The 26,421-nt window shown below is 35.9% G+C and overlaps 1 protein-coding gene across 2 annotated transcripts in view; it reads left to right on the top strand.

The window, feature by feature from the left end:
- The window catches only part of ACSS3 (acyl-CoA synthetase short chain family member 3), a 160,059-nt gene that overhangs the window by 71,196 nt on the left and 62,442 nt on the right, over positions 1-26,421 (top strand). For both annotated transcript variants that reach the window (XM_070409656.1, XM_070409657.1), the window contains exons 6-8: positions 5,864-5,944; positions 6,042-6,137; positions 19,139-19,290. In XM_070409656.1, coding sequence (XP_070265757.1) covers positions 5,864-5,944; positions 6,042-6,137; positions 19,139-19,290 — 329 coding nt within the window. The remainder of the gene's footprint in view (positions 1-5,863; positions 5,945-6,041; positions 6,138-19,138; positions 19,291-26,421) is intronic.

Below are 26,421 nucleotides of genomic sequence, written 5' to 3'. Positions count from 1 at the left end.
TTTGAAATGCCTTGAGATTATACATTGCCAAAAATCATTTCTTAAAGATAAATATCACATGATCTCGCTCATTTATGGAATATAATGAACAACATAAACTGATGAACACAAACAGATCTAGAGACAGAGAAGCATTGATCAGACTGTCAAACCTCAGAGGGAAGTAGGGGAGGGTGGGGGTAAGGGGGAGAGATCAACCAAAGGACTTGTATGCATGCATATAAGTCTAACCAATGGACACTGACAACAGGGGGGTGAGGGCATGAGTGAGGATGTGGGGGGCGATGGGGGGATAAGGACACATATGTAATACCTTAATCAATAAAAATAATCATTTCTTTTTTTATAAAGTTTTTTTTTATATTTTATTGATTTTTTACAGAGAGGAAGGGAGAGGGATAGAGAATCAGAAACATCGATGAGAGAGAAACATCGATCAGATGCCTCCTGCACACTCCCACTGGGGATGTGCCCGCAACCAACATACATGCCCTTGACTGGAATCGAATCTGGGACCCTTGAGTCTGCAGGCTGACGCTCTATCCACTGAGCCAAACCGATTAGGGCAAAAAAAAAAAATCATTTCTTAAATGATCTCTTACTCCTGCAGTTAGCTCCTTCTTAAGATTCTCACTTCATTTTTGGTAGGTATAATCAGGATTAATGGGATCTGAAAATTTAATATTTGGGTTCTCAATAGAAGTACAGGAAAGATGAGCCCACATTCATTTATGCAGCATTTAGATATAAATTTTATGTCATCATATAGTTTGATTTTTCAATCTTTAATCTTCATGAAGAAAAATAATGTTAGCCCATACAAACATTCTGCTTAAAAATGCTCATTTCTCCTAGGCACATCTAAGATACACATAAGACAGTCTGTTCTTTGGTTAGAATTTGCAGTTATATTTAGGGCATATTTGCATCTCTGCATCTGCCAGCCCTGGATTTGTCAGGTTGCTCTATGACAGGTTAATCTGTTAGCTGCTGCGAATATTCCAGCAGCCACAGCCAAGCTGCTTTGCATACATCTCAGTCTTGTGGGCCTCTATCCTGTTTGGTTAGGTTGCCAGCATTCAAGATACTTCAAAGAGCTTCATGATAGAAGAATTCCTCATCTGGATGGGGTGCCTTTTGGGAAGTGAGAGATTTAGTGACAGTCATATTTATCTTCTTTTTGCTTGATATCACAGAGGGATAGTGAAACCTATTCTATACACTACCTCCCCCTGCCAAAAAAAAAAAAAAGTAAAAAATAAGTTCAGTGCCAAAGGAGAACAGAGGAAAAGAAACCAAAAGGAGAAGCTTGAAAGGAAGGCATGCCAGGAAGGTGTAGATAAGGGCTTTCGTCCTGATGTGCATTTACACAGCTTATGTCACTTTATTCCTGCACCTTAGGAGACTTATTCATATTCCCTACCCCCCCCAAAAAATTAAAAAGTCAAATATAAAAGCAGTGGAGTTTCTTATCTGTGTTATAGTTCTTGTAGTAAAAATGCTGGACTTGTTACACCGTTCGTTGCCCATTACCTCACAGTTGTTCAGATCAACAAAAATGTCTACTGCTCATAGAGGCAGCATCAGAGATTTTATGTTTGATGGAATATCCTAAATGGAACCATTCCATTTCTACTGATATGCTTCACTAAGTTCTACAAGTTTCAAAGGTTTTCCCTGAACCAAGAAGAGTATTTTTAAGAAGATTTTTCATACATGTGCTCATTCAATTAACGTTCAGTCATTTAATCTGTGGACAAATGTATTGAAGTACTATTCTATGCCTGACACTGTGCTGAAAGACAAAGGCTTCACCTCACAGCACCAGCCTGGTGGAGACCCAGCGCTAGGTCGGGCTGCCAGTGCTCGGAGGAGGTGTGCAGGCCATGGGGCCCTGGAAGCGGATGGGACGCGGTTACTGTGGGATCCTGGACAACATCCAGCAGAGGTGGCAGCACTTTTGCGAGGGCTTTCAGAGCTTGTGTGATGAACTAGGAGCTAACCAAGTTCAGAAGAGGGGTGGGGGTGGGGACTTACTGTAGGAAGAGGAAATATCATCTGCCTAGCCATTATAAGAAAATAATAATGTTGATGTGTTGGATTTTTTTAAGTTATCAGAACCATACCTTTTTTCTTCTCAATTTGCTGACTTCAACCATTGCTTAGTGATTGATTTTCTTTCTTCAGGCAAAATATTTCTTTTTCTTCTTGCTTTATTTTTTTCCTCAACTTGTCAGGCTGAAATTAATATATATGAAATGGATATAAACATGCATAAATAAAACATGTAAACACACAATACGTATAGATACACACATTTACATATATATGTATATATATAATATATTATATATTATGTATATTTGTAATATATTACAAATATACATAATTAATATATCTTAAATATATATATCTCATGTAAACATGTCCATTTTCCTTGTATAAGCCTTTATCACAGAGTTGGGTGACAGAGGGGCTCAATTTAGGAAGCGAAGTTTTGTCACATGTTCCAGAATTCTCTTACCTGAGTATTTTGAGATTTTCCCCTTATTTTTATAGATCAATTTAAAAACATGTCTAGAATGAAGAATTTCAAGCTCTTATTCTTATCAAACACCTCAGTCTTCCTTCCTCTTCTGCAACAACACATATTGTTCTAACTATTTTAACTTGCAACAACCAAAACTGCATAACACTTGATATTTACCTGGTTTCTATGTTACTTTAACGGTCCTATTTATGATGTTTTGTGGCTGTCCTTGTCTTCAAAGACAGCTCATTAAGCTGGGCATTGCACGGAGCCATCTGTGACAATTCTCTGGTCCCATTCCTGGGTAATTAATGGTTAGCCTTTCATTTTATTTGTACAGATTGAATTTTAAAAATGCCCTTCTATTGAAAGTGGGTTTTATGATTTTGTTCTCTTTTCTTTTTTTAAAGAGCACATTCTCATTGTCTCCTTTCCTGTTTCTGAGGTAGAATTCATTTTTATGTCTTTATTTGTGGAATGGAGTGTTATTCTCACCTGGCTGTCTTTCAAGTTCTGCAGAAGACTAAGTATAATGGCCAATTCCACAGAAAACAGAGCAGTACATTGGCAGGTTACAGAGCTTTTCTGAGAATATATTAGGTCATCTACTGTCTTTACTTTTAAGGAATATAGAGTGTAAGTACATAAAAAAGTAATAACAGAGACTCAAAAGGGTAAAATGCAGTGTGCTTATGTTTCAGGGTTAAGCATTGGTATTAAATAAGTATTTTTACCTCATACTCAGGTTTCAAATATATGTTCCGATTCCATTTTTAGTTTTTGATCAATTTGGTGTACTTAGGATATGATGATTTTTTAAAAACATAATTTATGTGTCTTCAAAGGCTTAACAAGATTTCTCTTTTGCATTTTAATTATCATTACCTGGAAAGTAGAATTATAAACAAGAAATAAAAAAATACTTTCTTTTTAGTCACATGTTAATAGCAACATTATAATGAACTCTTTTTTAACATAATCTTTTAATTTTTTTAACTTTCAAACTTCTTGTAAAAGATCTACATAGAGAATATGAAATGATGCAGTTTTTTTTCCTGCACCATATTAAATACTCAGAAAATTGCAAACTATTATCTGAATATTTTGGAGGCAATATCAAATTTCAGATCTAAAGTCTAAATTAATGAATGGCAAAGTGATGCTTGATGAAAATTATTTCACTATTTCATCCTTTAACAAAATAAAAATAAGTGGATATCAAAGACCAATAAAAAACAAATATGGATTTTCTCTCTCCTTTAGCTCCATTTTAATTATTTTTAATGAGAATCTTTGAAGGTAAGCTAATTATTTTGACATTTTTGCCTTTTGGGTGGGATTAGCACAGGGAGAAATAAAAATCAATAATTACCAACTAAGAAAATATTTTTTAATAAGATTTTAAATTTTATGTTTTAAAATTTTTGCTTTTATAATTTTAAATGCTTTACCATGCATGATCTCATTTTTAAGCCTCACTTTTTTGGGGGTCAAATGAATTAAATATCTACCATTTTACAGGCAGAACAGCATTGGTAAATATACTTTAAAAAGTAATCACTTGAGAAGTAAATAGAAATTTTGTAACCTATTCTTTAAGTTATCTTCTAAATTTCCCAAATGAATTGCTATTTATTTGTTACCCCCAAGCCTTTAATTCCTTTTTATCACTTCCAGTTGATTTACCTTACCCTCTGTATTACGTAATCTAAAATTTGACCCATTGTAATATTTATAAATGTTGATAAAAATGAGCTCTGGATGCAGAGACAGGAGGTGTAGAGAAAATTCTAAAACATTTTGAGTGAAATCATTACTGACATTATCACTGTCTACTGTAATGTATGGATAACATATTTTCTATGAAAAAGTTCACTTTTTTCTCCACAAAATGAACACAGTGTTTTAGAAAAGAGCGTTTGCAAGTTGATTACCATCAAATTCATCAAGCTAGTAAACCATAGGAAAAGACCTTCTCAGTAGGACAAAGGAATTAGCAAAATACATGAAAGATAATACAGGATAAATTGGGGAAAGAGCTGCCCGGTTTACATGGGGAGATGCTTGGGATTTCTAATTCTCCCAAGGTGATCAAGAGAGCCAGCTGCATGCTAACTATGGCATACAACCCACAAAGTAGCTGTCAAATGTCAACAAAGTGATATTTGCTAAGAGACCAGGTGTTGCTGCTGGTAGATAAAATGTGTTCCACAGCTTGGTACCTATGTTTTATTAGTGGTACCCCAGGAGAGCAGAAATTTTAGTAACTGACAGAAAGCCATTTTCTTTTGTATTCCACTCATTTATGTATGTGTGTTACAGTCGCAGAACAATGCCAGAGAGGTGCAATTAGGTACACTAGGACCACATGTGCCCTTTGGGTAAAATAATTATTTTCTGCGCAGAGTAATTATTATTGCTCTACTAAAAATGCTTCATAATGCATTTGAGTGAAATATTGAATATTTCTTAGCAAGCATTCAACTTCCTGCTCTAAATATTAACATCAGGTCTTTTTTTTGGAGCCAATGATGATTAATCTGTATAGTGAAGGAATAAACAAAATTAATTATTAAATTTACCATCAGTTCTTATTTATCATGAGACTTTGCTCAGGTTTCAAGTATGACTCTGTATGAAAGTTGCATATGTTCAGTGTTGTGGATAGCTGCTAGAAACTGGTTCAATCCCTCCTGCTGCCCAAATGTAATATAAGGCAAATCTGTCAGCCTTAGATCCAACCCACCAGGGTTGATTCCTCAGAGTTTCAGAATTCATCACTAAAGAATTGCTCAGCTCAGTACTGGGCTAGCATGATCCCCAGTGCAGCATTGTAATGAGGCTCTGGTTAAAATATATCTTTTTTCTTCTAAGCATACTAAAATTTAATAATATTAGGGGCTAGACATCCTACTATAGTCTTTATTCTAGACACACAGCTACCTTTGGTCTTTCTGTGCACTTAATTTTGAGTTTCCATTTTTGTTCTGGAAATATATCTGAAAATGTAATGTTGTTAACTTATGTTACCACCAGAATACTTTTTTATTGCATGTGATTCTGTGAAATCATAAGTTTTTCTTTAGAAGGTCAAGAATGATGTGTGAGAATGGATTCTGCAATTGAACTGATGTGGACAATTTATCCTGTGCTTATTATTGGAGGAGCCAAAGAAGTAATGACTCAGAGACAATTATATAAAAGCCAAAGTGATTTGTAGCTTATGAAAGATGAAATACTTTAAACAGAAACTTTTGTTAGGTAGATCCTAGGAAGACAGACACTCTTTTAACGCACTATTAATTTTTGTTTTATTTTTTTTCTCTCATTTAGGGTGTGGTTAGGCCCACTGGGGGGTACGCTGTAATGCTAAACTGGACAATGTCTTCTATCTATGGACTTCAACCTGGAGAGGTAATCATGGATGTCAATTCACTTTACATGACATTTCTCTGATTAAGATACATGCATTTTATTATGTTTTTGTTTGTTTGTTTTGTTTTGTGTTTAGGTGTGGTGGGCAGCTTCTGACTTAGGCTGGGTTGTTGGACATTCCTATATCTGTTATGGACCTCTTCTTCATGGGAACACAACAGTTTTATATGAGGTAATAAAATGAAATTAATGAAACATATACATAATAATATTTTACTGAAACATTTTGGGATGTAGTTCTACGTAAGAATAGAAAAAATAGAATTGGGACAGGGGGCGTTTTTATATCTTTATTTGTGGAACAATGCCATAAAAAGTTATATTCTGAAAAACATACACTAAAAACCTGATGTCTATCCCTAATAGATTTCTAGAAAATATTATATTAATACTGATTTTAGAATCTTAGTAAAGAAAATAGTTATCATAAAACAAGCAACAAAGATTCACCTTTTTGTTCTTATAGGATCAACGGGTTTCCAAATGTATGATGTCTTGATTTTAGGTAGATGTTTTCACTGGTTTCTGATGATGGATACACAAACATGGAAGAAAATCATAGGCTGACCAGATTTATAGCTAAATAAATTTTTGCTTTAAGATTCTGTTGCATGGATTAATGTCACCCAGGAATAAGATTTCTGTGTGTATACTAGAACATTTTGCTCATATGCTCATTATGTTTGATTTTATCTATGCCTTTTATGAATACTTAAAACACATATTTAGAGTTGTTGGCCAAAATTTAGAGGAATAGCAAAATGGTAGTTTACTATATCAGTGTTGAAAATGAAATTGGACTTTTGGTACAAAAAGCACAAGATAGGAAAATAAGGAAATCTTTATCTTATTTTTATATTAAAAATAACTGCAGTTGGTTGCAGTTTATGTGGTTAAGTCCCTGTGCATTATAATGCAGTTTATGTGGTTAAGTCCCTGTGCATTTCACAATGCCATACTAGCATATAATGTTATGATCTTATTTAATTCTTTCACATTTGGAAATTTGTGTTCAGGTTAATGGGGAGGAGAAAATATAATTATTAGAAAGCATCTGGAGCCCTAGCCAGTGTTGTTCAGTGATTAGAGCATCAGCCCAAGTATGGAAGGGTCATGGGTTCAATTCCTTGTCAAGGGCACATACCTGGTTGCAGGTTTGATCACCTGTGGGGTGTGCGTGGGAGGCAACCAATCAATGTGTCTCTCTCACATGGATCTCTGTCTCTCTCCATTCCCCCTCCCGTCCACTCTCTCTCAAAAAAAAAAAAAAATCAATGGAAAAAATATTCTTGGGTGAGGATTAACAAAACAAACAAACGAACAAAAAGGCATCTAGAAGAAGGGGACTAGGATGAAAATAATGTCATATGAGAAAGAAATGAAGGAATTGTGAAAGGTCGGTTTGAAAAATAATATATTTAGTGGGTATATATGTTCAGTATCTTTTGATATTTAAAGACTTGCTATATATAAAGGAAATAGTGTAGTAATACAGAGTTACAGAGGCCAATATTTTGGGAATAATTAGAGATAAATTTAATTGTCCAGTATTAGAATAGGCAACTTCTTAAATAAAAGGTTCTCTTTTATATAAAGTCTCTCAATATCAGATGAGGAATGTGGAGAAGGGAATTTTCTATGTGGGATGTGGATAATAGTATTAGACCATGTCAAGATTCTTTACAACCTTAAAACCCTGCAATGCAATGATTCTGAAAAAAATTAGAGACTATTCTCTATATTTGTGGTCACAATTTGAAGATATTAGTGTTCCTTCGTTTTTACTTGGCTGGTTTTCTATCTCTAAATGGTTGGGTTATTAAGTCAGATTTTGACCCATTAAACCACTTCTAAAAGAGTCTTGGTTGTTTGTCTTTATCTAGAACTAGAGGCCTGGTGCACGAATTCGTGCATGGGTGGGGTCCCTCTGGGTGGCCTGCAGGGATTGGGCCAAAACCTGCAGTCCAATGCTGCCTGCAGCTCCTACCTGCTGCTCCTGCTCATCCCAGCCCCACTGTGCCTACCATGGGCTCATGCCCAATCAGTCCCAATCGGGTGAGGTCCCGCTGCCTCTCACCAGCCATGAGCCCTGCATCTGGCGCCTTCCCAAGGGGAGTAGCCTGCAGGATCGGGCTGAAACCGGTTCTCTGACATCCCCCCAGGGGTCCTGGATTGAGAGAGGGTGTAGGCCAGGCTGAGGGACCCCAGCTGTACATGATCGGGCTGGGGAGGGACTGTGGGAGGGCTCCAGGGCATGTCCAGCCCATCTCACTCAATCCCGATTGGCCAGACCCCAGCAGCAAGCTAACCTACTGGTCGGAGCATCTGCCCCCTGGTGGTCAGTGCACATTATAGCGAGAGGTTGAGCAGCCTTAGCATATCATTAGCATATTACGCTTTGATTGTTTGTTCGGTTGTTCTGCTGTTCGTTCTAGTTGCATATTACCCTTTTATTATATAGGATGATGTACTCAAGAACAGTGTAGATGCTCTATACATACATGTTTTTGCAGAAGAGTGAATGAAGTAAGCTATATTTTTTAAACTTTTCTTGGCACTCTGGTTTTTTTCCTATGACTTGTAAACATACTCAATTCTCTGTAATCACAAAACTAAGCCTTTTAGACAATTTCCCACTTCTAGCTTGCCTGTCTTTATTTTCTTCTGCACTAAGATCCTTGAAAAAACACTCTACCCACACTTTCTGAACATATTCTTCATTCCATGGGAGTCCAAGTTCTGTCCACATCACTTCATAGAAGCTGCTGTAGCAGAAGACAACAGTGACTTCCTAAGTCAAAGGGCCTCTTTGATCTGATTTTATTTTCCTCTCAGTGGCATCAACCCTGACAGTTCCTTGCAGGTAATTCTCTCTCCACTCTTGTGCTCCATGACCTTTTCTGTTGTTCATGCTGTTTCTTTTGCCTGGCATGACTTTCCCTCTGATTTTTTCATATCTTGTTAATTCCTACTAACCTTGAAGACCCTGCTTATATGTTATCTCTCCAGAGGTTCCTCTCACAGTCTTTGGCTGTGCTCAGTGCCTCGTTCCATGGTTCTGTTGTCCATTGAGCATATGTCTGTCGCTGAGATGACCACATTGTACTGAAGCTATCTGTTTATACCCTGTATAGTCTGAAAACCTCAAAAACTAGTCTCTTGTCACAATGCATAGCATGCATATAAGCACTCAATAAATGCTTATGGAACCAAACTGAACTCTACTCTTTCTAACTTTTGACAGTTTGTCTCCTTTTGCTGTCTTGGTTTCTCTTAAACTGATCGTTAATATGGGGGTTTAGTGGGGTCTTGTTCTTTCTCTAGTTTCTTGAGGTGTAAAATTTTGTTTATTTAATATCTTTTTTAAAAATGTCAGCATTTATCACTATAAACTTTCCTCTTATTATTGCTTTTGTTGCATTCCCTAATTTTGATGTCGTGTTTTCATTTTTATCTGTCTTGAGATACTTTAAATTTTTTTCCTGTGATTTCCTTTTTAACCCAATCATTATTAAAGAGTGTTTTGTTTAGTTTCCATATACATATAAATTTTTCTGTTTTCTTACTATTACTAATTTATAGTTTCATTCCATTATGGACAGAAAAGATACTTGGAATTATTTCTATTTTCTTAAATATAAGACTTGTTTTGTGACCTAACATGTAAGCTGTTCTGGAAAATGTTTCATATGCTCTTGATAAGAATGTGTATTTTTCTGCTGTTGGGTAGAAAGATGTTGGCCAAAAGGTACAAAATTTTAGTTATTTACTGTGAATAGATTCTGGAGATATAATGTACAGTAATGTGGTATAGTTAACGATAATGTAGTATATACTTGAAATTTGCTAAGAGGGTAGATTTAAGTGTTCTCACCATAAAAAAAAAAAGAATGGTAACTATGTGAGATAGTGACAATATTAATTAGCTTGATAGCAGTGATTATTTCACAGTGTACACATGTATCTAAACATCAAGTAGTACAGCTCAAATACAGCCAGTTTTTATTTGTTCATTATACTTCAGTAAAACTTGGGGGAAATGATGTAAAACTGCTCATATATCAAATGACACAAAAATGTATTTTATCTTAAATTTTTTAAAAAGAAATCATTGTACTCTTTTTGGGCTAAGTTATTACTTAGAGTGGAATATTAGTTATTTGTCACCTTAAATCTAGCTTGGCATTACATCATAAACTGGTTGGCATACTTGATCTTGATATGGCAAATGTCATGTTTGTGTGATAACATTCTCTTTAAAAGTTTTCAAGGAATGAAGTTTGCTCTTATTTTACATTTGTTTGCATTTCACAAATTGTTAACTTCAAGTAGCAAACTACTTTGATGACTCTTCAGAGTATGCTCACTAGATTAGCCAGGGCAGATGGTTGTCTGTTAATAATTCAATAATTAACTTTGAAGGTGTGTACTACATCTGCCTACTCGGGCAATAAATTAGTTAGAGGAAGTAGAGGATTTAAGATTCTGAACTGTGGTGTGGGAGCATAGTTCCTTGTCTGGAAATGTGAATATCTGTGTTATTTGTCTTGCTCTGCCTTTATTTGCCTATATAACTTTAGGCGAATTAATTCAACCTCTTCTAGAATCAATTTCTTCATTATTAAAATAGAGGGTGGACAAATGTTCTCCCAGTTCTGTACTTCTGTGAATCTGCTTCAAGTTCATTGTTTTTCTTTTTCTAGAATAAGTATATGATTTGATAGCATGTTTTAATGTTTATGACTCTGGAATTTATTCCAATTTATATTCATAGTGAGTAAAGCTGACTCTTCAAATGCCTTTAGTGAAGAAATGTTTCATTTTAAATTAGTGAAAAATTTTAGTGTTTGAGAAGAAGTATAGCAGTTAAGACTTCCATACAATGATTCCTGAAATGTCTACAAATTGTTTGGCCTCAGACAAGTTACTTAACTGCTCTCAGCCTCAATTTTCTCCTGTATAAATATTGATATTAGTTGTACTTTTCTTATATGGCATTAAATTGGTGAATCTATGAAAAGGCCTTAGAATAGTTGCCAGGACATAATAGTACAACAAATGCTATTATGAGCTACTGTTGTTATTTATAAATAGGAATTTATTCTTTTCCCAGAATAGAATTATACAATATAAACACCAACCTTCATTCCCATGTGAGCCCGTCACTGTAATGTTTGAATTTTCAGGTACTCGACATTTCTTCTTTCAGTCTGGTTGTCCGCACCACTCGAAGCAGTCGTCACAGCACTACAGCAGCTCCCCTTGGAGCCCATTAATTCTCTCTAAGCACCTGCAAAGGAATCAGCACACAGGGGTGTGTTGATCCTGCTACCACCAACTTTGAAGAATGAGAGGCAGATGTGGAAAATAACCCAGTGGTCTCTCCCTTCAAGAGTCTGTTCTTTTAGAGTAGAACTTGTGAGAGAAATAAGAGTGGCCTTGAAGTCTTTCATCTGTGAATAATGCATTTCATGGTTTACCATTACCCATACATTTATAAGCTTTCCTTTTTATTTTTTGATGGGCTTTATCATTACTAATTTTATACTGTCTATATATCTATATCTATATCTATATCTATATCTATATCTATATCTACTTCAGAATATTAAGTTTGATAATCTCTTATTGAATGCTCTTTTCCTGAATTCATAGGAGGAAGGAATAGTTTAGATAATCTTGTCTTTTTTCTCTTTATGAATGATTACTGTGAAAATTAGCTCTACTCTCTCCTTTATTTGTATAGGAATCAAATAAGATAATGTATGTGAAATGAGTTTGAAGTCTTCAAAGAAATATGATATATATGTATATTATATATAGTAAGATATAACAGCATTACTTATACACATATATTTTACACATATTTTCAAAATATTAATAACTATTCCGCTGTATATTCACGGACAGAACTTTAAACCTTCTCCAAGTTTGAACATTTCATATTTCAAATACTGAGGATAAGAACTACTTCCAGATTGCTTTTGTATTGAACAGTCTTGTGGAATTATCCCCAGTGTATCTTTAATGCATGTGTCATCTACTTCTGTCAATGCTGCCCTGGACCCTTAGTCTTCGTGTAGTCATCCTATAGTGTATTTTCCTCACATGGACCCTCCGAATGCTTGGCCCCTTCCAGCCTTCATTTATCAATATAATCTTACCGGTATTTATTGTAGTTATCTTCTTTTTATAAGAACTTTGCCATCTCACTTATATTAATCTGTTTTGTCTAATTTGATTATCCCTATTTCAGGGAGAGAGATTTGCTTCTTTCAGGCAGAGGGACATGTTATTTCATTATAAGACTAGTAGCCACAGTGTTGCTAACTAGTGCACTCAAGTAGGCACACATCATAGTCCTTTGTTTTCCCCGTCATGTAATGGAAAACGATAGTCTTTTGATGTAGTACATCACCAATGTCCTTTTCTGTATCTATGGAATGAGAAAAAACGATGACTCGGTTTTTCCTCTGATTCAGGCCATATTATGTGATTTTCTCAACTGGGAAAGACTGTAAAGCTGATGCCAGCATCTTTTAGATTTCTCTCTCACTCGACCAAGTTGTACAAAGATAGTTATTATTTAGTTTATTTTTCTCTATGTGCGCCTGTGTTTTATGTTGGCGCAAGCAAGTTCAGCTATTGTCATAGCTCCATCAACAATATTTATTGGTGCCTATTGTAGCTCAACATCTTGCTAGGGGCTGATAGGGAGACAGAATAAACATCGGGTGCACTCCTTGCACTGAAAATCCAGACAATATATTTAAAGAGGATAATACAGAGAACAGAAAGCAAACAAATCAAGACTAAAAATTTTTTTTACTTTATGTAAAATATATGAAAAAGATGTTCAGAAACTATAATGAGCCATGGCTTGTGATAAATACTCTATTTAATTCTTATACCTGTTTGGATGCAGTTTTCTGATGCTAGAACTAAAGGAGGATCAAAGAAATTAAATAAGTTGCTTTAGGTCACATAGCTTGTAAATGGCAGAGTTGGGATGCCTCTCTGACTCAAAAATATATCCACCAGTCCCTTAAGGGAAGCTTATGGACTATAATAGACAGAGAAAACTATGGAAAAGACAATACAAATCATAATAGTAGCTACTATTGATTGAATATTGGGTAATAGGAACTCTTCTAAGCACTTATATACAAGGTCTTAATTAATTCTCTCTCTACAAACCTATGGGGCAAATATCTTGAGCCCCTATTTACAGCAGAAACTGAGGATCAAAGACAGTAAATAACCAGATAGAGCTAGGATTTGAAACAAGGTTTTCTGGCTCCAAGGTCAGTGCTCTCTTGCTACATTTTAAAGACAAACGATTGGGAAGCTGTTAAGTGCAAACTGCATGGCCAGAACCAGTGGTATGAACATTAAGAAGGCAGGATGACAGGGATTCGGGTGGATATTACAAGAAAGAAGTAAACAGGACGTTGAGCATAGCTGTGATGTCTTCAGTTAGGACAACGTACATAATGGCAGTTATCAGCTGAAATACTGCAGCAGAGCCACGGCTGTTGTGCTGGGGAAATGGTACTTTCGAGTTTGGTAACGTTGAGTTTAAAGGTGCTACTCAGACATTTTCATGCTGCTGGGGACCAGGTTTGAAGCTCAGAAAAACGTTCAGAATTAGAGATGTAGAAAAGTTATTCATTCAGTCCCTAAGGTGATGGAGATCCTCAGAGAGGTGAAGATTTAGAAAGGGGCATGATGTAAATTGAGAATGAAAAATTGGAGAGGCTGTAGGAGAATCAGGAAAGCAAGGTGTCCTGAAGACCCGTGGAGGGGAGGTTTTTCAGAAGATAAGGCCTCAGCAATGTGAGTGAGAGAGGTCTGGCCAGGCAGCAGCTGAAGAGAGCTTTGGAGATTAGGTGTCATTAACCACCTTTATGAGAGCAAATTTATAAGAAGGTTTATTGTGTTTATTTTGTTTTGCTTTTTAACATGGGGACATATGTGCATGTTTCAGGGCTTTTTTATGTAAAGGATTCAATGGTATGGAGGAGCCAGGCTTTGTACAACCTCAGGTCGAATTGCAGTGTACATACATATGGAATAGCCACCCTTTATTTTCTGGGTAGAAATCTGGAAGTGTAAGAAAGCAAGACTCCATTTAATTTCTCTGCTTACAGCAAAGTCTCACTATTCACCATAAATAAAAAACAAAACAAAACACACCTTAATTGGTCCCTCTAGTGCAGAACAGCAGAGTGATTGTACATCAGCACGGAGGAATTCAGAGATGAAAGCTAGAAGTCACTAGCCACCAGCTCTCCTAGTGATAAATGCTCCCTCTGACTGCTGAGAATGGTAAATATGTCAGAGTCCCTAATTAGCACAGTACTGGTCCTGCAGAATTACCAGTTCCAGCGCTCTGCTTTGTTTACCTGGCATCAATACTTCAGAGTTAAGCATCTTTTTAGTGAGACAGATAGACTCTTATGACCTAGGTGGAAGCAATGGCCTGTTCACTGGCCATACATGGCCAACTCAGAGCTGGGAGAAGGCAGGGGAAGAACCAAACCAAAAGGGATAGATACATTTTTCAAAACATTATCAAGGTATAATTGACAAAATATTGTAGGATATTTAAGGTGTATATTGTGATGATTTTAAACACAGGTAAATTGTGACAGCATTGCTCCTACCTAGTTAATTAAAACATCAATCACCTCATTTATTTATGTTTGTTTATTTTTGGTGAGAATATTTAAGTTCTACTCTTGAAAGTTTTTTTTTTTTAAATATATCTTATTGATTTTTCACAGAGAGGAAGGGATAGAGATAGAGAGTTAGAAACATCGATGAGAGAGAAACATCGATCAGCTGCCTCCTGCACATCTCCCACTGGGGATATGCCCGCAACCAAGGTACATGCCTTTGACTGGAATCGAGCCTGGGACCCTTCAGTCCGCAGGCCGACGCTCTATCCACTGAGCCAAACCGGTTTCAGCGAAAGTTTTAATTATACAATACAAATCTTATAGCTGAAAGTTTGTACAAAAGGATGGTGCTGTCCTCACCTTAGAACAGTGGTTCTCAACCTGTGGGTCACGACCCCTTTGTAGGTCGAACGACCCTTTCACAGGGGTCGCCTAAGACCATCCCGCATATCAGATATTTACATTACGATTCATAACAGTAGCAAAATTACAGTTATGAAGTAGCAATGAAAATAATTTTATGGTTGGGTCACAATATGAGGAACTGTATCTAAAGGGCCAGAAGGTTGAGAACCACTGCCTTAGAACATGCTTTGGTAACATTCTCAGAAGAGTTCTAAAAAAAGATCAGGTGTGTTTTTAATCCTGCTACAAAAGTTTTATGTCAAAATTTGAGAAACCACAAGTAGCTTTGACTGCAAGCTCTAGATTAATGGAAATCATGGGGTTATTAATGAAGTAAGTGATTTTTTGCTCAAAGGTGTAGCTCTAGTGTTTTTTATCTTTGTTTTGCTAAGTTGCTATATTCTACTACTGTCCTATGTTGAAAATGTAACCTCATTGGGAATTATGTGAGAAGTCAAGACATTACCTGGATTTTTAACTCAGGACTTATCATTTCTTGTCCATAATTATTAACACATTGAATCATAAGTAGTAGAAAATTGTAAGTGCACATTAATTTCAAGATATTTGGTAACTGGCTTGTTTTCAATGCTTTGTAACATTCCACTAACCACATTATAAATATGGGCAATTGATTGTCTATGAACCTCTGATGTAAAAATTTCATGATTTATAACAGCTGAAAGCTTATAACCACTGCTTCGCCACTGGAGAGATTGCTTTTTGCCTTTGTTTTCTGGGCAGCCACCAACAGCGTAGACTCTAGGTTAGGGGAAGGAAATAAAAGCAAATGGTAAGGACATAGATTTGAGTTTTGAAGAATTTTTAAATTACTTTAACCTTTTAGGCATATTGCTGCTTTTGGTGTGTATGTTGTTTGTTAAAAATCCCTATAATCTTAGAATTTTCTCATTTTAAATTTGAATAGTATTTGGGCTCCTGCCCCTTACTGAATACAAGTTCTGAAATTAGCGTCATTTTTCCTCTCCGGCAGTTCAGCATAATTAGTGTGTTACTGGTTACTTTAAAAAAGCATTGTAAAGGGATGATGTTGCCTATCTGTGCATGTGTGTGTGTGTGTGTGTGTGTGTGTGTGTGTATGTGCATGTGTACCGGAGCCTGTGTATGTGCAGGAGGGCAGGAGAGAAGATTGTTCAATAAAATCAGTAAGTTATGGAGTCACTTTCATTTAGAGCTCATAATGAAAGTGGCTTACAGGCTTTGCTTCATTTTTCTAAAGCTCTAGTGGTGATAGTTGTTGAGAACGTATGGGTCCTATATTTATTACTTTATTCCTTCCCTTGATTAGACACAAATAGTTTGTACCATCTGCTATGTAATTTTTAATAATGTTACGTCACACAAACACCTATTATTACCAGAATATAAGTCCCATTAGAGCAGAGCCTTACCTAGTTTGTTCATAAAATTATTCCCAGCATTTAGAACAGTGCCTAACCCATAGTAGGTGCTCAATAAATATTTCTTAAGTGAATAAATATATTAGCACTACCTAATTTAGTATGACTTGTTTTTTTATGTGGATGATGGTTCTGATGCAAGATATTGCTCAGTGCTGCATAGTATTACCTGAAGTGTTTACATCATTCAGAACCTAATGTTTGTATTAATCCGCAGCTGTTTTGGGGAACAGTAAGTTCTTTACTATATCATAATATGTTTTACTTAAGATTTGAGATCAAATGGAAATTCATAAGAAAATAAAAGTTTAAAATATATAAATAGTAAAGCAATTCTAAAATAAGGAAACATCATATTCCTTATGATGTTCAAATGATCTTGAATAATCTGGGAATGGACAATAAAATGCAAAATATCTGAACCTATTGAGATCAACTAAAAACATTATAAACTTTTATGTATCCATCCTTCAGTGTCCTAATAGTAATGGTATGTTATCTGATTTTTATACTGGGTAAATATAATATTAATGAAAATTTGGCACAGTGTCAGAATTGCAACAATTGTTATAATTCTATATTATTTATAAAAGTATGGTAATGTTTCTAACTAATATTTTTAATACTTTAATCATTGTTATCTTTAGACATAATTAATTAAAGGCATTGTAAACTACATCAAATTGTGCCCTCTATGTAGGTAGTCATTATGGGATAGCATTTTCATTATGATGCTCATATCATCTTTTAGTAAGTATATTATTGTCGCATGAACTTCGATTGGATATAAAATATCTTTCTTCATTGGAGGTCAAACTACTTTAAAATATTATCTCAGTGCTTTTAGCTTATTGAGGAAATATTAGATCAGTGATTTATTCTGATTTAGCAGGCAAGAAAATGAAAAGTCAATTGCATAAGGTCAGCTGACAAATCATTTCTTATGGGGTTAATATCAAGTTTCTCAAAGTCACAATCTACTGCACAAGGAGCTGAGCAGTGCTTAAGACAGATCAAAGAAGTAAAAGTCAAATGCTTACCTTGTTTGGTTAGAAAGAATAAAGCTGCTGGCTCATTTTTAGATCGCTGTGCTTAAGGCTTCAAAATGTGTTAGTCAAATTATGTACATGAGTTGCCAGATTGTATACTGTGTCAATGTGTTATATGATGTGGTAATGAAATAAAACGCAATCAAGTTTTTTGGGATAGCTGGGATAATAAAAAATAAATTTCTAGTTGCAATAATACTTTCTTTTGTATTAAGAGAGTCCAGCCTGTATGACTCAGTGGTTGAGCGTCGACCTAAGAATTAGGAGGTCATGGTTCGATTCCCGATCAGGGAACATGCCTGGGTTGTGGGCTCAATCCTCAGTAGTGGGCATGCAGGAGGCAGCCGATCAATGATTCTCTCTCATCATTGATGTTTTTATCTTTCTCTCCCTCTCCCTTCCTCTCTAAAATCAATAAAAATATATTTTAAAAAAGGAGCAAGGAAAAAAACAATAGAATATAAGGAACTCCTTAAGAGTTTTTTTTAATTAATGTAATTTTCATTAAAGACTAATAAAAACAACTATAAAAAAATAAAAGTAAAATCGAAATCACGCCCTATCAAAGGTCCGATTAGAAATGGATAGTAAATCTATATTATAGATCAGTTATGGTCTACCTTATATTATTGTCTTTCGTTTATTATTCTCTGTGGGGAGATCTCTAAGTTTACTGCCAGCAAATTCTTCCCTCCTTTATCTTAGTTCAGTGTTTCCCCAGTGAGTTTTCCAGACCATCAGATCCTTGGGGTGCTCAGATGGGACATGTGGTCAAAGAAGTTTAAGAAATGGTTCATAAATAACATATATTAACATTCCAGGCACGTTGATTTAGAAACACAGAAAAAGCAGCACAGATGAGAATGGAATGAAGAATAATGGGTGTGGCAGAGCCAAGATAGATTTTTGTGGGTCATTTGAGCTTTTTACAGAATTATTTATTTGTTTAAATGCCATGCTCATTTTCCACTTTGCAGAAACATCAATTAAAAATGCTTTATGTTCCTTTTAATTGCATAGTTTGTCATAATTGTTAAATTTTTATGCATGCATTTTGATTGAACGTGTATAATGTCATTTTGAGGCTGTGGGAAATATGCGTTTTGGGATGTCTTATTGGATTTTTAAAAAAATTCATAGAATTTGCTATCCTTGGAGTGAGACATTTAATTGAAAAGCTCATTGCTCAGAAATCACTGTGATTCCAGATTTTCCTCTCTTCTCAGATATTTTAAGATTTACTATTGTCGCTTGTAATAGTGATCATGAAAAAAAGATAAGTTAGCAATGTAGTTCTCTTTCAGCCTACCATACAAAACCGTCTAATTAATTTCTTATAAAATAGAAAACTGCTGGGTACTATTAGTTTGAATTATAAAACTTGAGAAAAGAAACATCGGAGTTTGAAAAGCTTTTAGGTTGTTGTAATGGAACAAACGACCTCTCCGATGGCATTTGGTTTGTTTTATTTATGATAGAACACGGGAATGTTTTACAAGTAAGACTTGTTGAGAGTCCCAGCTTATTAACGTGTCTGTGTTAAATGTGTAAGTGTTGACCCGTCAATGAAATATGAGGCATTTTACCCAGTGACATTTTAAACGAATCTCATTGTAGGGGAAGCCTGTGGGAACACCAGATGCTGGCGCTTATTTCCGCGTGCTGGCGGAGCATGGAGTAGCTGCCTTGTTCACAGCGCCCACTGCAATTAGAGCAATCCGTCAACAGGACCCTGGGGCAGCCTTGGGGAAGCAGTACTCGCTAACAAGGTGAATGGGATGCGCAAGGCAAATTACATCAAAAACCGCAATCTGAATGAATAACTGAACGTTTTATTTTTTCTGGCACTGCAGTATCTTCTATGGAGAGAGCCCAAAGATTCCGAATGATAGTAAGAATGACTCTTCTAAACATATCTTTGAAATACGTGGAATTATTTTAATTACACCATGGATATTTTTAAATACCACATCATGCTTATGTCAGTTCAAATATTACCCAAATATTTTTAAAACTACGCTGCTTATATTTTTCTTAAAGTGCTGACTATCAATTAAAATGCATACATATATGCATTTTATATGGATGTATACCTGTATAATCTACATCTATATCTCTGTATATACCTGTCTTTTGAAAATAAAATAATGGTTTTAATAGAAGAAAATATTATTTTATTTTACATATACAGATAAAATATGAGTTTTATAGCTCAAATTACCTTTGTTGAAAGAGTGAAGGAAATTAATTTTATTATTTTATAATAATATGCTGTGAAGAGTTTAGATATTTTTATGCTGGCTTATTGACATCCTCTTTAGCTTAATGATATGTATATCCAAAGATAATTATAGCAATTTGTATCTTTAAGGCAGTTTCCAGCATCGATTCTCATCGAATCTCTTTAAAATAGGTCACTGCTATCATAAACTAAAGGAAGAGATTTTATTGTTTTCTCAAGTCAGAACGTGTGTTTGCATGAAGTTGGTTTGAATTTTTTTAAGTTAAAAGCCAAATGTTACTAATTTTGTGTTGCTATGGCCCAAAGAAGGAGTTAAAAATAGATAACACACACCGATTGCAGATGTAAGCAATCAGTTTGGGCAGGGTCAGTGGTTTTATTTGTTTCTTTTTCCTTTTTTATTTTATGAAAAAGTACATCTGTGTTTACATCCAAATTTACTTATCATCCAAAGAGTACTTTCTTATTAAGATAAAAGGTGTTCATAAAATGAATCTTCTATTATAATATTTATATTAATCCTCTATTTATTCATTCAATTGTGACATTTCAATTAAGTTTCCTGCATTTTAGTCAAAAGGATAGAAATAAAAACTTTGCAAATGCATTTGAGGCTGTGTATAATCTTCACATCTTAAGACAGTTCCAGGGCTTTTGGAGAAGCAGTGATTGTGGTTTCTTGCAGTGTCTCTTTACTGACAAACGCATTCTGATTGCAGGGCATTCAGTTGTGTGACCAGCAAACTAAGGTTGCTCATTTGCTGCATCGTCTTCTTTTTCCGTTTGTATGTGGGCTTTAGATGCCATCTTTTCTGTGAAGGCAGGAGCTGTTTCTAATTCGCCTAATGTTTAAAGCATCAAACAATCCTAATTGGCTATTAAGTCATCGTTGACCAAAGAATACATAAAGATACGGAGTCAGATTTTAGCGTAAAAGAAATTGCAGTAAGTTCCTCCTGATCATGCTCCTTTGTCTTTAGGCAACTAAATTATTTATGATTATGTGCACATATGTTTCTAATAGGTATTTAGGAATGAAGACTCTGCAAACACCTTCAATTATTCAAGTTACTACTACTAATAAGTGCAAATACTCAAAATCTATGTGTTAGCCATAAGTAGCCTACTTTTATCTTGCTTTGTCATCATAATAAATAGGAATTGTGATGATCTTCATTATACAAATGAGTAACACTGGTCCCAGAGCATTTAAGTAACTCTTGAGAAAGAAAATAATCCAGGCAGTTTGACTAGGCCCCATACTCCTAACTAAATACCGCAAACATTCTTTTACTATGAGAGGTAAAGTAAGAACCTCACAAAGCCTAGAGATTTTTATCATTTGTGGGATAAAAGCAACTTTCACTTTTCATATATTTTTAGTCTATTCAGAGATAATATCTTCACTGAACAACTTTAATGGATTCTCATTTGTGGACTAGGAGAATGTTAGAAACAGAAGGGACTGTAGAAATCCAGCTATCTCATTTTAAAAACAAGGAAACTGAGGTTCAAGAAAGGTTAAATTTGGTTTAGAGACAGAATAAATACCAGAATTCAACTCTTCTCATACAACTATACTTTTATATTTATGTTCAAGACCTTTTGTACTTACATAATCAGAACTATATGTTCATTTGATCATAGTCGACTAGAATTTGGAAAAATAGATTAGAAGTCGTCTAATGGAATCATTTCATTTTACAGTTGAGAAAATATTGTCCTTGAGAGGTGAAATAGTATCCCTTGGATTTTGCAACTACTCTGGGGCAAAGCTGGAACTAGGCAGTACAGTATGGTAGTTAAGATTCTGACTCTGCAGTTAGACTAGCTGGGCTCCATGTACCATTCACTGGCTGTGTGAGGCCTTGGATGCGGCACCCCTCCCCCACCTTTATTCACTGTAAAGAGTAATAGAGCAAGAATATAAGGAAAATAAAAGGTACCTAAGTCATGCAAAGCACTTGTAACAGTTCTTAACATGGACTAAGTCTTAGATCTTATTATCTCCTGCTTTCTAACTCATTTCCCTTTTACATCACATCTTAATAGTTTATTTTCCTATGATTTTCGAGTTCAATCTTAAGTTAGTAAATGCAAGAGTGGGCAAAAGTAGGTTTACAATTGTTTTTGAGTATAGCAAGTAGTCTACAAGAATGTGTAAATAACGAAGGCCAGCAGTTGGAGCACATATGAGATTATGTGTAAGTGTACTTTGCCATTGTGACATTCCTTTGAGTTAATAAAGCTATTGTAATATTCATAACCTGAATGTCCTTTTCCATATGAACAACTGTTAACCTACTTTGCCCACTCCTGTCTTCAGTGCTGGGATTTCCATTCAAGATATCACAGTACCTCTTACTTTATGCAGCCTTTCTTTCCAATTACTTAGCAATGAGAGCTAACACAAAAGAGAAAAAGCTTAGCATCAGAGATGAGCTAAAAAACAAAAACATTTCTAAAGACTGGAAATGACTGGAATAGAAAGTGGTAAAGCTGGTTTCATTCAGATGTATCCCAGATGGAAGTGCCGTCCAAGTACTAAGCAGGTTAGATATAAGTAAATTTTCATTGGGCATGCCATTTGGAAGTTGTAAAACATAAGCTGAGGCTATAGATAAAATCCATAAGCTACAAGAGAGAATCAACAGAGCACCAAAGAGGAAAATCAAACTGATGCTAATAGATTTCAGATGACAACTGTGAAGGATCTTCAAAGTGCTGAGGGAGAATTGTCAAACTATTTTTTTTTTTTTATTAAAGACTGAGGGCAAAATAGACAAATGTTCATATGGACAAAGCTAAAAGAACTTATTGTCCAAAGACTTTAGTAAAAGAAAAAATACACATGGGGGAATGGTATGGGTTTAAAAATACGTAGCTGATAAAACCAATAAAATATTTTGTTGAATGTATATATTTGGCATAACAATCATAATAGGATATTGTGGTTAAACAGAAGCCAAAATTAATATGGTAAATAACAATAACAAAATGGTGGAGAGTTTTTTCAAAAAGTACTTTGAGTTTTCTCTTGAAAAAGTAATTTTCTTCTACTGGGGAAGAGTAAGAGAAAATAGAATGAAGGAAAGATGGAGATAACCGCAGGAACACTGATGGCAAAAAATAATGATGTTTGTCATGTGAACGAGGAGTTGATGCGGCATCACTGAAATAATCTATCTTTAACTTCTTTTGGCATAAATAAAGAGTAATTTTCAGTGGTTTGGTAGTTTATGGACCTCAAGTAAGACATCCATTTTCGTTTTCTTCTGTCCCTACTTTATTACCTGGAAATTCTTCACTGGAATTTATCTTTTAGCTCTTTATTCATTTCAGTGCAGCTTCCTGTCCATTTTGGACTACAATTAATTTGATAACACTACCATTTTTCTGTTTCCTTTTTGCTTAATTTTCAACTTTATTTTAATCTCAAATTGTACTGTTTTACATAAAGTTGGGGGAAGGTGTGTAGGTCTCCTTCCCATTAATGCCCCCCCTCCTTTTTCCTACTCTGAATATTGCATATTATCTTTTTTGTTTATATTTTTAGTATTATAAATTTGGAAGTAGATTCATTTTTTGTGTGTGCTACCATCAGAATATCATCCAGATAATTAATCTATATATATAAAAGCCTAAGCAATTGGACGACTGGTTGACCGGTCGCTATGACATGCACTGACCACCAGGGGGCGGACGCTCAATGCAGGAGCTGCCCCCTGGTGGTCAGTGCGCTCCCACAGCAGAAGCCCCGCTCAGCGAGCTTACTGGGTGGCGGCAGGCACAGCAGGGCCAGGTTGAGCAGGAGCAGTGCATTGGTTGGCCTGGGCTCGGGCTCCTCCCCAGCTGCCTGCTGCTTCACGCACTACTACATCCCCCAAGGGGTCCCGGATTGCGAGAGGGCACAGGCCAGGTTGAGGGACCCCACCGGTGCACGAATCCGTGTACCAGGCCTCTAGTTAGTCTATAATTATCTAGGGTAGCACTATCTAATAAACCTGAGCTCTATACTAAGGTAGGTACTAGCCACATGTCGCTACTAAACTCTTGACAAAGGATTAATACTGCTAAAAATATGATAGTTTCAATTTTTTTCAATTTTAATTGATTTAAGTTTTAAATAGCCACAGGTGAATGATAGTTTGTAATGTATCCAGGGAAAGGAAATGTCTGTACTACTTTTACATTTTTCTAAATCACCAATGATTTCAAAATTGTGGGCACCTTGATTTTAATGAAAATGAAAGGATTCTCTAACTTGCAATGAAGCTAGCTGTCACTTTTACCATTTTTTATTGAATATCAAATATTTCTATTTTGCTTTAATGCCAGCATAAAGATTACTACCATAATATTAATGTAATTCATATCTAAGAAAAACAATAGAATTGTAATGGACAATTATAACAATAAATACTCAGTTTTAAGATACGTAATGCTAAAATTTGCCATCAGATAAGAATTCATTGCTAGTGCATGGCTTATTATTGTAATAATTTAGTTATTTCATTGTAATATACTTGGCTGGGAAATAATGCCAAAAATTAATAAAATAAACAATTATGATAAAACTTGTAAAAATGCTGGTAATATCAAGTTATTGTTTCTTCATTAGCCAAAAATTATTTTGTATTTTGTGCTAACATTTTTAATTGACAGTGTTTAGCATCATTTTTATTAATAAATACTTTTGAAGTTCTAGATCTTCAGTTTTATATATAAGCTAAACATACAACTATCTGGAACATCTAGAGCTCTTTGAAGTAATCTGTGGTTTGACAGATGATGGAAATGCTGCCTTTTATAACTATAAGTATCTTCTTTTTTTTTCTTTATATTGTTGGCATCAGCCAAACCTATCATTTTATATATTTTAATACAAATGATCTAGATGCATAATTTTTTAAAAATATGTTTTTATTGATTTCAGTGGGAGGTAGAGAGAGGAGAGAGAGATGTAAACATTAATGATGAGAGAAATATCATCAATTAGCTGCCTCCTGCAAGCCCCCTACTGGGTATTGATTGAGCCTGAAACTTAGGCATGTGACTGACCTCCTGGTTCATGAGTCCATGCTCAACCACTGAACAATACCAGCTGGGTGAATACTGTTTACTTTTTCAAACAGCAAACTATTGAAAATTAAATTCTGTTCTTAAAGAAAAGTTTTAGACTAATACATTTATTACACATATATTATTATAAATATACTAGAGGCCCGGTGCACAAAAATTTGTGCACTGGGGGGGGGGGGGGGGGGGTGGGTCCCTCTGGCCAGCCTGCGCCCATTTGCAGTCCAGGACCCCTTGGGGGATGTCCACCTGTCGATTTAGGCCCACTCCCCGGGGGATCAGGCCTAAGTTTGCAGTCAGACATCCTTTTGATGTCAGGGAGTCCTTGGGGGATGTCTGACTAAAGGCTTAGGCCCCCAAGGGAGCTGTGATGAGGAAGCTGGGGTGACAGAGGAGCCACGCTGTCCCGCCCCGCCACCCTGGGTTGGGTCGCACATGGGACGCCCGGGCGGGCCAGCCTATCACTGTTGCCCCGCCCCGGCACCCCGGGTAGGGTTGCACACGGGATGCCTGGGTGGGCTGGCGGATCGCTGCTGCTCTGCCCAGCCGCCCCAGGTCGGGTTGCACACAGACGCCTGTGCAGGCCAGTGGATTGCTGCTGCCATGCCCGGCCGCCCCAGGTCAGGTCGCATACGAGATGCCTGGGCGGGCCGGCTGATCACTGCTGGCCTGCCCGGCCGCCCCGGGTCAGGTCGCACATGGGATACCCGCTGCCCCAGGTCACAGATAGCAGGCTTGGATGGGAGCAGGGCAGGTGGGTTGGCGCTGACCCTCCCTGCCTGCAGTATGAAAATTAGCCGCCATCTTTGTTGGCGGTTAATTTGCATATCATGCTGATTAGCCAATGGGAGGTATAACGAAGGTACTGTCAATTACCATGTTTGTCTATTATTAGGTAGGATTTTTATTGATTTCAGAGAGGAAGGGAAAGGGAGAGAGAGAAACATCAATGATGAGAGAGAATCATTGATTAGTTGCCTCCCACATGCTCCCCACTGGGGATCCAGCCCAAAACCTGGGCATGTGCCCTGAGCGGGAATCGAACAGCTACCTCCTGGTTCATACGTCTATGCTCAGCTACTGAGCCACACTGGCTAGGCTACACTTGTATTATTGATGAAAAAGGAGGTAAAAAAGATCAAATATGCTCTAGAAAATGATTATATTTTCTTTCCTTTTATTACATCTTCAATTAAGTACAAAGAATAGTTCTTTGATCAATTGGAAAACTATGTTTGAAACTTCCTGCAGTCATAAATGGCAAAATTACAATAAAAATCCTAATATGTACAATAAAATATGTGTATTCTTTTCATTCCTCAAATTTCCTATGATATACAAAAATAATATACTTTTAACTTAATCTAAATTTTAAATCATGTATCAATTGTCAGTCTCAAAAGTGTATGTGATACAACTTGAAGCAGCACAAAAACAATGCAACTACATTTCCATTCAGTCTTTTCTGCTTTCACAATTTGTCATGATTACCTGTGTTTTCCTCCCAATTATGTTTTCTTACATTTTACTTTTATTTAGGATTAAGTATTTGAGAGGGTTTTGTTGTTGTTTTTTTGGT

This window comes from Myotis yumanensis, unplaced genomic scaffold, assembly GCF_028538775.1.
Source record: "Myotis yumanensis isolate MYYU_CA2020_CCGP unplaced genomic scaffold, mMyoYum1.0.hap1 SCAF_3, whole genome shotgun sequence".
Taxonomy (NCBI): domain Eukaryota; kingdom Metazoa; phylum Chordata; class Mammalia; order Chiroptera; family Vespertilionidae; genus Myotis; species Myotis yumanensis.
Note: the sequence above shows the minus strand (reverse complement) of the source record. Positions and strands in the feature narration are given on the sequence as shown.